At 33.3% G+C, this 16,075-nt stretch overlaps 1 protein-coding gene across 1 annotated transcript; it reads right to left on the bottom strand.

Annotated features, from left to right (window-relative positions):
* Positions 1-1,435: 1,435 nt before the first annotated feature.
* On the bottom strand, positions 1,436-7,458 carry LOC149898582 (putative odorant receptor 92a). The gene is made up of 7 exons (XM_090115220.1): positions 6,858-7,458; positions 5,000-5,192; positions 3,974-4,070; positions 3,080-3,184; positions 2,609-2,697; positions 2,204-2,270; positions 1,436-1,805 (listed from the first exon to the last, which is right to left on the bottom strand). The coding sequence occupies exons 1-7, from the start codon at positions 7,456-7,458 to the stop codon at positions 1,740-1,742; spliced, it is 1,218 nt and encodes a 405-aa protein (XP_089971346.1). The 3' UTR covers positions 1,436-1,739.
* Between the last annotated feature and the right edge of the window lie 8,617 nt (positions 7,459-16,075).

Below are 16,075 nucleotides of genomic sequence, written 5' to 3'. Positions count from 1 at the left end.
TCAAGGGTAGCAGTTGAACATCCCTCACACCCCTGTATCACTTGTTGCTTCGAGACACTGTGGTTTTATTGTGGGGACGATAGTCACTACTATCTACTGACACAGATAAAAAATGATTCTCGCTTTTATATTCTGTAAGCGGTTCTAGATGTTTCTTGAAGTTTGAATTATTAATATGTTCAACATTATTTATACGGTTATGTTTATTAGGTTTCTAAGAATTTATTGAGTATTCTCCACTAAAGTAATATAAGTAAGTATATAAAATACACATGTGTGTGGTGTTTGAAGTTAAACTCCTCCGAAACGGCTTGACCGATTCTCATGAAATTTTGTGCGCATATCGGGTAGGTCTGTGAATCGGCCAATATCTATTTTTCATACCCCTAAGTGATAAGACAGGCTGCACGTTTACCGGCATACTTCTCGGATATCGTTTTCAGGTTTAAAATTGCGCTCTATTTGATATTGTAATTCTCTAATTCTTATAGTCCTAATTTTTGCTATTTTGGTACTGCTCTCTTATTATAGAGCTAAAAATAGTTCGGAGGCGGAAATTTCTACTCTTCAGTAAGTTTAAGATACAGAAAGGTTGGATCTGTAAAACGATAATCAGCTCTACTTATAAATAAATTGTCTTCAGGCTTCAGGAAAGTTCGTACCTATTTAGTATTTATCATAGAATTTTACTCAAAAGTGACTGAATTTCAATACATTCTATGTTCAGAATAGTAATAAGTAGTAGTTAAATATTTTATTATTAAAATTTTATAGGTATGTATGTCATAATAAAACTCTCTAAAAATCATTGACATAACCTATAATTCTATTGCAAATTAACCACACACCGCTACTACAAAACCGTGTAAAATACGCTTCAGTGTTGCTGTTGCAAAAAACGATAAATAAAACCAGATAAATAGAATCATACAACATCCAACTTGTTGCACCGTGTAAAAGAAAAAGAACCGCCAACGCCCGGATAAGCGGACCACCGAAACCGAAAAAACGACTGGCTGATTTATTTCCGAACGATTTAAAAAGAAACGGATTGTCGATATTCAAATTTTTCTAGTTCGTTCGGTGAATATGTCAAAATATTGTTGTTGTTTTGATACGTAGTTGGAGTATTTGCAGGTAATTTGCGTATTTCTGTGTTTTGATTCTTCTATTGTGAACCAATTTTACATCTTGCTTTACGTAGTAGGTAGGTACTAAAGTTACCAATAACTAATTAATTTACTCTACATTACATTTGCTTAATGTAATTTATTATTATTCTGTAAGTTATTTTAAAACACAAGTCGCGTCCGCGTCGGTATGAAATAAAAGTATGTATTATGTAATGTGCAAAATTATTTTATTGACTTAAACCTAAGACTAAAACAGTGTTGAACAAAGCATTTAAACTAATACCTATACGTAATGCCTATAATCTAAGTCTATAATAAAATATATTCTTATTCTTAACAATCCATACTATCCATACTTAATATTATAAATGCGAAAGTAACTCTGTCTGTCTGTCTGTTACTCAATCACGCCTAAACTACTGAGCCAAATTTTCATGAAATTTGGTATGGAGATATTTTGATACCCGAGAAAGGACATAGGCTACTTTTTATCCCGGGAAAATGACGCAATCCTGGAAATCCCACGGGAACGGGAACTATGCGGGTTTTTCTTTGACTAAGCGGGCGAAGTCGAGGGCGGAAACGTAGTTAAAAATAAATTAAAGTTTAAGCTTTATTTGGATTGTATAGTGTCTTCAGTAGAGCAAAATACGACCAGGCTGTGCTTAAAATCTGAAAAAAAAAGAAAATAATTTAACATTCAGTACCCATATTTGTAATTTGTAATTTTAACAGATTTATGCGATCGATTCCCGGGCGTGGAAAGCAAATTTTCAGAAATCTTAAATGCAGTTTTCTAAGTTTAAAATGTAAATTTCTCTAATCTACAGTATCTACTTTCCTCCAGGAAAAGACGAAAGAACTCCAGGTAGCATTAGAAAATTCCACCATGTAACCTACTTATAACATAAATATTTACATACATCTAAACTATATAATATGTATAATATAGTCTCTATATAATCATATAATGTACCAGTTGATAAAAATCTAAGAAATAAATCTTCCACGAATAACTTATTATTGCGAAATTTCGCAATGAACTTTAAAATCTCCTGAAATAGACTTACGCTCATAAAAGCTCTTAAATTGACGTCAGCAAAACCAAACGCCGTTAACTTGCAAGGCTTCTGAGCTCTGTAACAAAATAAATTATAAAGAAAAGTCTTTTATTGTTAGGAAATTATTTAAAGATACTTTATAGGCTTTCAGGGGTTGCTATGACGTCTTAAAGCAATAATTCTAATGCGGTAAAATACAAGGTTATCTTGACTAGCACCTTCACTAGTTCATACTGGAATTAGTGCTGCTTTAAGACGGCATAGCAACCCCTCCCCCAGTTCATTCATACCATACATGCATAATAAGAGAGATGTATGAAATTTATAGGTGACGATTTGTTAGAGGTTAGGTTATAATATGATTTTGCACTTTTGGGGAGGGTTTTTATATAAATACTTTAATTAAAACCCAACCTTGTTTGTACGATGTGTAAATTTTTTTCAGCCGATGAATTAGCCAGGTACCACTTGCTCTCATATATTGCATAGCTGACATCTGTACTCTATGGAAAACAAAAGTATTAATTATTTGCGACGTTTAAAATCAAACATAGTAAATTACCTATATTAGGTATACAGTGTCGCATTTGCTATCTCGTAATTCCATTTAGGTACTAGTATATTTTTTTTCCAAAATTAATGTAAAATTGTATTTCCATACTGAATTTTTTTATAGGATATTTTTTTACAATTGACTTTTTCATTTATTTCACATTGTATTTTTATGTCTTCCTCGTTAGGTTCTTCCTCTGCATGTGATATGATAATAAGGTCTTAACTATTTAAATAAAAATAAATGTTATTTTTCGACGATAAATCGAATTTAGCTTCTAACTGCTTTCCTTAATAATTATCTTGATATACAACAATAGAAAAAAACCGTACAGATTTCATAAGCAAATCCCCGAAGAAACACACGAAGAATATTTGCAGCAAGCTCGCTGACAGGAACACCAGAAAAGTGCACGCCAGAGTCTTATCTTCCATGGCCTGTAAAAACATTGGTTAAGAAAATTAAAGAAAATATCTACATATTAGGTAATACTAGAGTGAAATGAGAATGGTAAAGAATAAATAAATAAATAATTTATTACGTCCTATCCCATACATTTCTGGAAGTAATCAAGTAAGGTAAATTACAAGTACAAGGTAAGTATATATTTTTGAAATATTTACCGTGAACACTAGGGTGAACAATCGTCAATCAAACAGTGTTTAGTATTTAGGTACCATGCCTATATCTAAAAATTTAATAATACCATAGACAAATATAACCTAGATGAATTTATTAGTCCATGATAATACTAATGCCCTGTTACATAAAAATATGAATGCTCACTTTATAAACCACTAGCTTTCCGCCCGCGGCTTCGCCCGCATTTTCTAAGAAAAACCCGCATAATTCCCGTTCCCATGGGATTTCCGGGATAAAACCTATCCTAAGTGTTAATCCAAGTTACCTTCTATGTGTGTACTAAATTTCATTGTAATCGGTTCAGTAGTTTTTACGTGAAAGAGTAACAAACATCTATACATACAAACTTTCGCCTTTATAATAGTAGTAGGATATTTCGAATTTCTATCAGGTGCTCTGTGCACTTTTATTGTAAAACATAATATTATGTATGTATTATGTAAATGTATACATATTAGAAATTATTGCAGCACCCCTTGAAATAGGTACCTCCTTAACCAACATATCCTAAATATACAAAAAAAGTATACATTTTAATTAACATTACCTTATATCTCTAGGGATATTAAAATAATATCAATTACCATAACATTGAATCCAGTGAGACACAAAAGAATGGAGCTGGCCACAAAATTGAATAGAGTCGACTTTGCGTACACTTTCTCCAATATTGCTGATAACCTGTTTATTACAAATCACATTATAATATTATTATTATATGTTCTACAAAGAAAGATCAGTTAATACCAAGTACATAGGTTTTCATGGTTTTAACGGATTAAAAATGTAAATTTTCACCGTGTTCGAACTTTTTTTTTGTTATCGCGTAAAATCAAACTAGTTAGGTCTTTTATTTTATTTATTTTTGACAAATTAAAATTCATTAATTTAGTATATACTTAATCGTAAATAGTCAAAGGTCTTCTTAAAATATATAAAAACTAGGTTTCCGCCCGCGGCTTCGCCCGCGCAGTCAAGAAAAACCCGCACAGTTCCCGTTCCCGTGGGATTTCCGAGATTGCGTCATTTTCCCGGGATAAAAAGTAGCCTTTGTCCTTTCTCGGGTATCAAAATATCTCTATACCAAATTTCATGAAAATTGGTTCAGTAGTTTAGAGTTTAGACGTGATTGAGTAACAGACAGACAGACAGAGTTACTTTCGCATTTATAATATTAGTATGGAAATAATGGCAGTCAAAAGAATGTATAGATTTACGTACGCTTTATATAAATTTACCTAAATTAAAATTACAACAACAAGTTCAATTATTAATGTATTCACAGAGGTCATATTTTTAACATTTTTTTTATAATACATATTTTAAACTTTTTAACTTTAGGTAGCTGTAGACCCAGAATAAGACAAATTATGCTACTTTTTATCCCGGAAATCCCACAGGAACCATGCAAGTTTTTGAAAACGCGGGCGAAGCTGTGGGCATAAATCTAGTTTGAAACTATCCTATGTGTTAATCCAAGTTTCCTTCTATGTGTGTACCAAATTTCATAAAAATGTATTCAGCAGTTTTTGCGTGAATGAGTAACATACATACAAATTTGACATTTATAATATTATTAGGATTAATTAGCAAATTCAAATAAATCATACCGTATTAATTCCTGATGCCATTTCACGAGTTCTACAAACTCTCTTATAAATGCTTCATTGTTGAAACGAACATTATTATCTTCCATAATTCTTTTAAAATTGTATTGTAAGAGACGGAATTGTATTCGTATGAACATACAACAAATGTACAGAAGATAATCTGTGCTGCAAATGTTTAAGACTACTATGGACTCTGCAAGAAATTAATAGATATTTTAGATTCGATTAATTTTTATGATATTAAGTATTAACGCTAATACGCTAAATAATGAAGGTAAAAAATAGAGCTAAGATACGGAGAATTCTGAATACGGTCATATAAAATTAGATGATGGGTAGTGTATGTACGTGCACCTGTATGTACGTGCACCTGGCACCAGTATGTACGTGCACCTGGCACCAGTATGTACGTGCACCTGTATGTACGTGCACCTGTATGTACGTACACCTGTATGTACGTGCACCAGTATGTACGTGCACCTGTATGTACGTGCACCTGGCACCAGTATGTACGTGCACCTGTATGTACGTGCACCTGGCACCAGTATGTACGTGCACCAGCATGTACGTGCACCAGCATGTACGTGCACCTGCATGTACGTGCACTTGTATGTACGTGCACCTGTATGTACGTGCACTTGTATGTACGTGCACCTGTATGTACGTGCACCAGCATGTACGTGCACCAGCATGTACGTGCACCTGCATGTACGTGCACCTGTATGTACGTGCACTTGTATGTACGTGCACCTGTATGTACGTGCACCAGCATGTACGTGCACCAGCATGTACGTGCACCAGCATGTACGTGCACCAGCATGTACGTGCACCAGCATGTACGTGCACCAGCATGTACCTGCACCAGCATGTACCTGCACCAGCATGTACCTGCACCAGCATGTACGTGCACCAGCATGTACCTGCACCAGCATGTACCTGCACCAGCATGTACCTGCACCAGCATGTACGAGCACCAGCATGTACGTGCACCAGCATGAACGTGCACCAGCATGTACGTGCACCAGCATGTACGTGCACCAGCATGTACGTGCACCAGCATGTACGAGCACCAGCATGTACGTGCACCAGCATGTACGTGCACCAGCATGTACGTGCACCAGCATGTTCGTGCACCAGCATGTACGTGCACCAGCATGTACGTGCACCAGCATGTACGTGCACCAGCATGTACGTGCACCAGCATGTACGTGCACCAGCATGTACGTGCACCAGCATGTACGTGCACCAGCATGTACGTGCACCAGCATGTACGTGCACCAGCATGTACGTGCACCAGTATGTACGTGCACCTGTATGTACTGTACCTGTATGTACTGCACAGTACATACGTACTGCACCTATATGCACGTGTGTGGTGTGTTTGAGCGCGGGGGGGACAGCGCGCAGCAGCACCGCTGCTGCGCCACGGCACGGCGCCCGGGCCCGGTACTGTACCTGTATGTACTGCACCTGTATGCACGTGTGTGTCTTTTGATGAATGGACATACAAATTCTTTGAATTTACAATAAAAATACTTGAATATTTGATTGAAGTTTACTTTTGACTTGTTGTTAATAGTTAATACACATAGCACTTGTTTAAAATTTTATAGTAATACAAAAAACTCCCAAGTCCCGAAAATACCGAAAGAACCGGGAAATCCCGGTTCCTTTAAGGTAAAGTACCGAAATTCCCGGTTCTCAAAAAAGAGACCGGTTCCGGAAACCCTAATGGGTATCCTAAAATTGAGGCTCTATATTTCTGATATATCATAAAAAAATATTTCTCTTTCATCGACCATTATTGAGAAATCTTTCTTGCGTTTTACTAAAATTTACCATCAAAGAAAATGCTCACCTGACCACAGTTGATGTAAGTACACAAACGGCCAATATCTTATGTCATGAGAATCAAAAGGATAAATAATCAAAAACGGGAGCAAAAGATCCCACTGATTCGACTTCAAATACTTCACAACGATTAGAATTAAGGGACTCATAAAGAACGTGATAATGAGTCCAAAATTAAGAATATTCGATACATTTATTACTGCGTTCAAGAATTTTACATCTTTACCAATAATGTCATCTCTTTCCTTCGTTCTTGCTCTTGTATTTTCTATCTCTTCTAACGACCTCAGTGAGTTTATTAATTCGCTAACAAAAGCTTCATAGTGTATTAAAGTATAAGCTTTGATATTCGCAAAGAAGCTGAATGTAACGCAAGGAGCGACATACGTGAGTTCTACAAAGGATTTTCCATTCAAAACTCCATTTATGAACCAGCACACAGCGCCTAGTACATCAGAATTAAGCCAGAAAAAGTTCAAAATATAAATAAATCGTTGTTTCAGTTTCTCTTTTCGCGTAGATTTAACACTATCATATGAAAGGCCTAGAACAAAATATATTGAGTTAAGTTTTTTCAGAACATTGTTCAACGTAGGTTCGGTATCCATCTTGTATGAAGTAATGAACGTTAAATAAAGTGTTTAACTGATGTAATAAAGGGCTTTAATTAAGCTATTAGCGTAATTGATGAGTTAATTACAAACAATATAAAGTATACAGGATGTGTAAGAATGATAGCTTTGTCTTAACTATCTTTCATTATTGTTTTATTAAGTGAAGAAGACAAATTGAGTTAGTTGGAGTGTGTCTATGGTTTGTAGTAATTGTTATGAATAAAATTATGTTTACTAATCTAGTAAGTTAAGTAAATTTAATCTAGTAAGATTGTTACGATGTAATTTTTATATTACTCACAATAATTGATATCATACCTAATTTGATTATATGTTAATTCAACTAACACATAAATTGCATGTTTTTATTTACATTGCCAAGTGTAAATAAAGTCTAACTTTTGATTAAATTAAGTTCCTCCTCCATCGTTTAAATGGAGAACACTGGAATAGTAAATATTAAAAGACACTGATTTATCCAGTTTTGTGAGAGAGAAATTTACATATAACAGGCATTTTTTTTTTTCACAAAATCTATACTAATATAATAAAGCTGAAGAGTTTGTTTGTTTCAACGCGCTAATCTCAGGAACTACTGGTTCGATTCCAAAAATTCTATCGTTTTTAGATAGCCCATTTATCGAGGAAGGCTATAGGCTATATATCATCACGCTAAGATCAGCACGAGCGGAGCAATGCGGGTGAAAACGCGGGGCACAGCTAGTCTATACTAATATTATAAAGAGGAAAAGTTTGTATGTATGTATGTATGTATGTATGTATGGTTTTCACGCATAAACTACTGGACCGATTTTGATGAAATTTGGCACAGATAATCTTTAGACCCTGAGAAAGAACATAGGCTACCTTTTATTGCGAAATATGTACCACGGGCGAAGCCGGGGCGGACCGCTAGTATTGAATATAATGCATATTTTCAAGACTCGGAAAGTTACATAACACATGAATACATCACATTTTAATGTTGCTAATTATATTCAAATTAATATTATAATTTTAATCCTGTATAGTGTATACTATACACAAATGCCATACAATTTACTATTTGTTTTTTTAATTACCTATCTAGAGCACTTAAGAAAAATATAACATGCAATTATATTTACATATCTACTATAAGTATTTCGGTAATGATTGTATTTAATTTTGTCGTGGGTTCTGTACACTTTTTTTCTATCTTTATTTTACAGTTATTTCCAAAAGATTTTGCGTTGAAAAAGTCTGTGTTAGACTCTACATCTTGCTCTTTCCTCTATGGTTATCAACTTGAGAAAAGATATTAGTTCTTGATTCTAGTTAGTTGATTTTTTTAATAATGATTATATTTCAACTTCGTCATTATGGTGTTTTATTCGAAAGAACTTCCAAATTGGGCCAGATAAAATGATCCAATTCTTATACAAAAAGATTTGCCTAATTGCTGTGACATTTATGTAAATGATTTCAATCATTAATTTAGCCAACACTTATGAGATAACATTGAACCAATAAATTGTAAATGACCATTTAAATTTAGCACTGACCCAGTTCAAATTCTCGATGTTTTAACTGTTGACTCACTTCTTATCAGGAAATATTCCATTATTGCCATATTTGAGTTAAAAAATATGTAATATGAACTTTATTGACACAATAACACATAAACATGTGTTGGTATAGGGTAAAAAAATACTCTTGTTGGTAGATATATAAAATTCAGTCATATCAGCAAAAACTGATCAGCCAAACTTGTCCAGCGCCGGATTTCAGCCAATTCTGACGTCACATATCTGTATGTCTTGTTCTTCACACTCTAGTGTTTTTGGTTTTCTTCAATTTGCTTTATATAAGTAAAGAAACATTTCCAATACTAAATTTTATACTAATGACTAATGAGTTATGTATGAATCGATCGGTAGGTAAGTAATGAAATGTTACCAATAAAAAAAAATCTTGATGTTTTTGTTAAAATGGCAACTCTTGTGGAATAATTCGTAAATAAAATCCCGTGGGGAAGACAGCTGATCCATTTCACATCTGTGTCACTGATTTTAGCACGGAGACAAGAATTTGCTGTCCTGTGAGATTTTGCCTAATTCGTGGAACAAAATTGTTCAGTTGCAGGCGTTCGGAATCCATGATACGTAATTGCTTCTTAATAAAACGATAAATCAGTTTATTTTGTTTAAATTTTACAATAAAACGCATAAAATAATTTTAAAGATATTTACCATAGACATAAATTATTTACAGTCTACTTTTGTCACAGAAAATTGAAAAATACAACTAAAAGGGTTGAAATTGGGCGGAGGGTGATTTAAAAAAATCGATCAGTGGAACAGATGACATGAATCCACCGTGTACCCCATAAAGCACGATATTTACTAGGTACATTCACAAAAGTAATAAAAATAATTCAAAACTATTGATTTCTTTCAATTTTTGGACGGCGGAACCCTGGATATTATGTTAAAAAGGTGGAGTATAATTACGTATAGCGGTATAGTTCCTAACTTGGATTTAATTTTATGAATTATTTATTAACACTCGTTTTAAAAATACATTATGTTCACGCGACTCTGTCTATAAAATTCTGATATTTTTCTATACTTTTATATCTGTGTAACCATTACGTCTTATGACTCTATATTTTACCCACTTTTAATTTAAAAAAATAACCAGAAATGTCTTATCAGCTTCCCATGAAATAGGTTTGTGACTCTTTTAAAAACTGGACTGATTAATATGAAATTATCTGATAACGGTCATAAGCTTTTATGGATTCGTAATTACTAATTAGCCTATAAACAATACTCAATGATTCAACATTTAGGTTATATCAGCATATAAAGTTTTTTTTTAGCTGCGCCCCGCGGTTTCACCCCCGTGAATCCGCTCCTGTTTGTCTTAGCGTGATGATAATATTATATAGCTTAAAGCCTTCCTCGATAAATAGGCTATCTAACACCGAAATAATTTTTCAAATAGGACCATAAGTTCCTGATATTAGCGCGTTCAAACAAACAAACTAGTATAGATAAAACCTAGTAAGTAGGTAGTAGGTACCTCTACAAATTTAGCATACAGATAATATAAACTTGCACTAATTAATCACTTGAATAACAATTTAAATATCGATCAAAATACCAATGAAAGTTAAAACGCTAGAGACGAAATGCACAAATGAAAGTACGCACACATGCACACAGCACACACGTACACGCATACATGTGTATAGTCCACATACACAAGTATATGTAATGTTGTGTGTGTGTAGTTATACATGTGTGGTGTAGTACGCCCCGCTGCGCCAGACGGTAGACGTATGAGTATAGTGTATAGGTATTTTGTCAGGGTTGCCACATGGAAATATCTATTGAATAATAAGAACGATTAATTAGTTTCTTGTTTTATTTTATGCTAGTATAATACAATAATTGGATATTAGGGATATTTTCAATCGATTTTAAACGCGATTTATGGTGTGAATTTATATATCCGTATTATTATAATTATTATGAACTATGTATTCAGTTATTCACAACGAGCGTGATCTTAGACAGGCTGTATGTATCAGTGAATGTATTATGTAGCGTTATGTATTCTTTCAAAGACATTACATTTCACAGACGAAAAAATGAAATAACAATGTATAAAGTGGAAGTACCTACTGACTACTGAGTACCTATATTATAATAAATATAAGTTTTCATATTTAACATAATTAAAGAAAAACAATTTAGTTGTATCGTAAGTATACCTGTCGTCCTCCCAAATAGCTTATTAAATGATTTCAGAATTTATTCTGCAATTAAAACATGCAAATAAATAATTTTAAAACCGGTAGCAGCCCTATTAATTCTCAAGCCCACCCCTAGAACGTAACCCCCGTAGTGTTTGGCAAGTGCACACACGGGTACATGTAAAAAATGACAGGCAATAAATTTGAAAAGGAACCTGCTCTATGGGCAGAGCATTGTCATAGACCCATTTTATGTGCAGTACCGGATGAAATTAGAATTTTGGTATTTAAATAAAATTTGTATATTAACGGACCGTTTCAAAATTCACACTGTTTTAGAATAAAAAAGTCAGAAATATTTAAATTAGAAAATTGAAATTTACAGTAAAACATTGTAGAGACGTTTGCTATAGCGACTCTACCATAGATTCTACTACGACTACGACTCTACTATAGACTCATACTCAAGAGGCAATAGGCATAGTCTATTCACCACTATAATCCTACTTCCAAGGCTTAAAATTAGGCTAGTATATATTTTCTATCTTCCATTGTACATTAGAGAAATTTAATTTACACTTATACATAATATTATAAACGATACCTTAAAACAGGCACTCTGTAAAACGCTTTTCAGTTATAATCTAATGAATCTAATATAAGATGCAAATTAAGATAGGTACACATCGAAAAGGGCCTCTCGGCTCTAAAAGACATGAAATATCAAATTATGAACAACATCCTGTTTCATACGATGGCAAAGGTAAACGTATCGCTACTTTTTGTAAGTATTTGTGCATTTACTACACTGCAAATATGTATAACTAGCTGTGCCCTGCGGTTTTACCCGCAGTACTCCACTCCTGTTGGTCTTAGCGTGATGATATATAGCCTATAGCCTTCCTCGATAAATGGGCTTTCTAACACCGAAAGAATTTTTGAAATCGGATCAGTAGTTCCTGAGATTAGCACGTCCAAACAAACAAACAAACCCTTCGGCTTTATAATATTAGTATACTCATCCACTGTCCAGCGGTTTCATCCGCAAAAATGAGTTGTTCCTTATAATAAATGAGTAAAGGTAGTTTTATATTTATATTCTAATCTCTTTAATAGAAAGACATCAGCTTTAAATACAATTTTATCAAAATTTGTAGCAATATTGAGTGTTGTATACGGGTAGAGTGAACTAGCATACTAACTACTCTACCAGTTCTCAGTACCTACTCTACCAGAGATTACAAATTTTAGTACTCTACTCTACCAATGGTGTCTACATTAGACATTAGTTTATTAGCAAGTAGGAGAGAGTACCGCTCTACTCTACAGTTTACTCTACCCGTGTACAGCGGGCATATACATAGTACATATTTCGTAAGCTAATTTTCATCACCAAAGGATATCCATAACATAATATACTATATTACTAGGACTTCATAAAATGTTTTTAATTCACATCTGAGTCGGTACATCCGTCCCGTTGCATTCCGTTGTATTCCGATAACGGATAAACGCTGTCATGCAAACCACAAAATTATTAAATTCACCAAACAAGCAAATTTACACTCTATTCCTAAGTTTTAAGACTCATAAACAACGTTAATTTAAAATTGTACGTGACGTTATCGACACAGCATAATATGCTAACAATCCAATAAGCTAAAATGTAACTTAACCACTTGTTATAAGGGTGATAAACAAATAATTAATAATTTTGTAGCGTCGCGTCGTGACGACAAACTTTACGGAGTTATGATAAAAACAACTCTATTCCTAGAGACATAGAGCTTCAAATACAATAAATATAAATTTGTAGTCTTGCCGATATACAACTGCTATTGTAATTCGTTTATACGAATGTAAGCCTTATTACAGTAGCAAAAAGGGTTGTATGAAGTGCAATGTAATTGTGTTTCTTAGATTCGGAATTTGATTTTGAACATTCAAATACCGGCCGTATTATAATGAAAAAATATATTTCTTATCACATAGATGAGTACATATTAAAATGATCTTTTTCTCATGGGAATAAGACCTACATTTGCTTATAAAAAATACTAGCAGCGTTATACAATTACCATCTTAAATATACGCTTTTCTACGGGATTCTGCACTCTATTGCCTTGAGATACGATTGTTTTTATATGAATGTATGTAAGTTTGCTAACATTCTATTACTTTACAATTTGTTGAACCGCAATGTCAAGCGATTCTAAACCTTATTGCTGTAGCAATACGATAGTTAAAACGTGAATACAAATTAAATTTGTGTTTTTTTGTCCCTACAGAATTGTCTCACGTCTCACGCTTAGCCAACTAGATAGGATGACCTAAATAGGTTCTAATCAAACTAACTTACTGAAATAAGAGTCAAGGATAAAAAGTCAGCAGTGAAATTATAATAAACAAATAAATTGTATTTTTATGTTCCAATTTGATGAATGAATGAATTCATTCATTCATTCATTTATGTTCTAATTTGAAGTGATCAGAAATTCGTGTACATTTTTGATTGCAAGATATTTTTCAGAGAAGTTTTAATCAAACTTGGTATTTCTTTAATGTAATAGACCATTGTGATAGTTATATTTAGTTCATGTAACCAAATAATATAAAAAAACTAGCGGTCCGCCCCGGCTTCGCCCGTGGTACATATGAAAAATAGATGTTGGCCGATTCTCAGACTTACCCGATATGCACAGAAAATTTCATGAGAATCGGTCCACCCGTTTCGGAGGAGTATGCAGACTAACATTGTGACACGAGAATAGGCATGACGAAAGATTTTCAAAACCTCTTCCATAATGTGTGTATACGTTTATTAAACAAGAAAAACCCTATATTTCGCTAATATACTTAAATTTAACGAAGATAAAAGCCATTTTTTCAATAAATATTTATTAACTGTGCCAAAACAGCTCACAGGTGTCATGGCGTAGGCGTGACGTCACTTTTACGTAAATACGTAATAATATTTAATTATTAAGTGTTATAGAATCTAATTTCAAAGTTTATAAGTGGTGTGCAGTATTGCAATGTGAATCTACATAAAAATAATACCCAAAAAAAGTGTTAGTAATTGTTTAAAGCGAGAAAATAATATAAAAGGAATAATACTACTATTATAAAGGCGAAAGTTTGTATGGATGTCAAGATGTATGGATGTATGGATGTATGGATGTTTGTTACTCTTTCACGTAAAAACTACTGAACCGATTACAATGAAATTTAGCACACATATAGAGGGTAACTTGGATTAACACATAGGATAGGTTTTATCCCGGAAATCCCACGGGAACGGGAACTATGCGGGTTTTCCTTTGAAAACGCGGGCGAAGCCGCGGGCGGAAATCTAGTGATTGTATAAATTTGACGCAGAGAAACCCGAACCACATATTCGTGAATTCGCAATTATATTTCTGTTCTGAGTCGATAAAGCATACGTGAAAAAATATAAAATAAATAAAAATGCGTATTCTTAACATATTCATATTTCATAACAACAAAATACACCTGACGCGAAGTTGTTTACAAAGACGTGACGTCACGCGTGTTTCAGTCAATATGGCCGACTGCAGAATTTCAATGTTTTATTTTATTGATAAATCTCATTAATCTTAATGTTTTTAATATTTCTAAGTCACTATTTTTAATTTATTTATTATACATTTTCCCTTAAAAACACTAATTCGATCATTTATGGATACTGTCGTCATGCCTATTTTATAATTATATAAGATTGTTATGTCGAAGTTTAGATACAGAAATTTCTATAATGCTAGAATGACTCATATTGTGTGTATGGCGCACCTAAATTCATAAATTGATCCATTTATTCGACGTTTAAAAATCGTTTATATTTAGGTACCTGAATATTATTATGTTGTAGACGTAATCTAAAATACTTACCTATAATTGATAAATCTGTATACTTACCTATACAGATTTGAGATTACCTAGACTAGCTGTGCTCCGCGGTTTCACCCAATTACCTACTCAGCTCCTGTTGGTCTTAGCGTGATGCCTGCATATAGCCTAGAGCCTTCCTCGATAAAATTGGCTATATAACACCGAAATATTTTTTCAAATCGGACCAGTAGTTCCTGAGATTAGCGCGTGCAAACAAACAAACAAACTCTACAGCTTTATAATAATAGTAGGTATAGATCTATACTATAGATTGTTGAATTGATAATAATAATATTATGTAGAGTCGGAGACTTGCAAGATATAAACATTTTTTTCACATTCTATCGAATTTAGAACAGCTTACTTAAGTTTATCTTAAAAACTCATATTCAAAGAGAAAGCCGAAAATCTTTTCTTGTTAATTATAAACTTTTATTATTTACACCCTGCATCCTTTCGGCATGTCGGTCAATCTTTGATCCCATGAAGAATGCCGACAAAATTTCTATAAAATTTGCGTTCGTTGACAAAAAATGTCCTCGCCGACACAAAGGCCCTACACCGTTAGAACTCGAGGTGAAAAAACTGAATTCGAAATTTGAAATTGTGTTTATAATGGCCGCTTTTGAGTTTTGAGTTGCCGCGTTTTTAAGATTAAAAGTTGTTTAATATTTTGTAGAAGTTCATTCTTGAACTAGCTTTTCGCGTTGGGTGAATAAAAATATAGGTTTGGTTTTTCTTTGAATTAGGTACCTACCTACGTAAAAAATTTTGGTCTTTACTGAGTAGGTATACTTAGTTTAAGCTATATTTAAGTGTCTGTATTTCTTTTTTTATTATCTTTAAGTGCAATAAAGAATTGATAAATAAATAAATATAATCGTAGTTCTAACACACGTAGGTACATTATGTATAGCATAGTATAATAATAGTATACTAAATATACTAAGGTACATAAAT

The sequence above is a fragment of the Colias eurytheme genome, chromosome 22 (genome assembly GCF_061535395.1).
Source record: "Colias eurytheme isolate Ceu_HAF_F1 chromosome 22, ilColEury1 Martin Lab GWU primary, whole genome shotgun sequence".
In the NCBI taxonomy this organism is placed as follows: Eukaryota; Metazoa; Arthropoda; class Insecta; order Lepidoptera; family Pieridae; genus Colias; species Colias eurytheme.
Note: the sequence above shows the minus strand (reverse complement) of the source record. Positions and strands in the feature narration are given on the sequence as shown.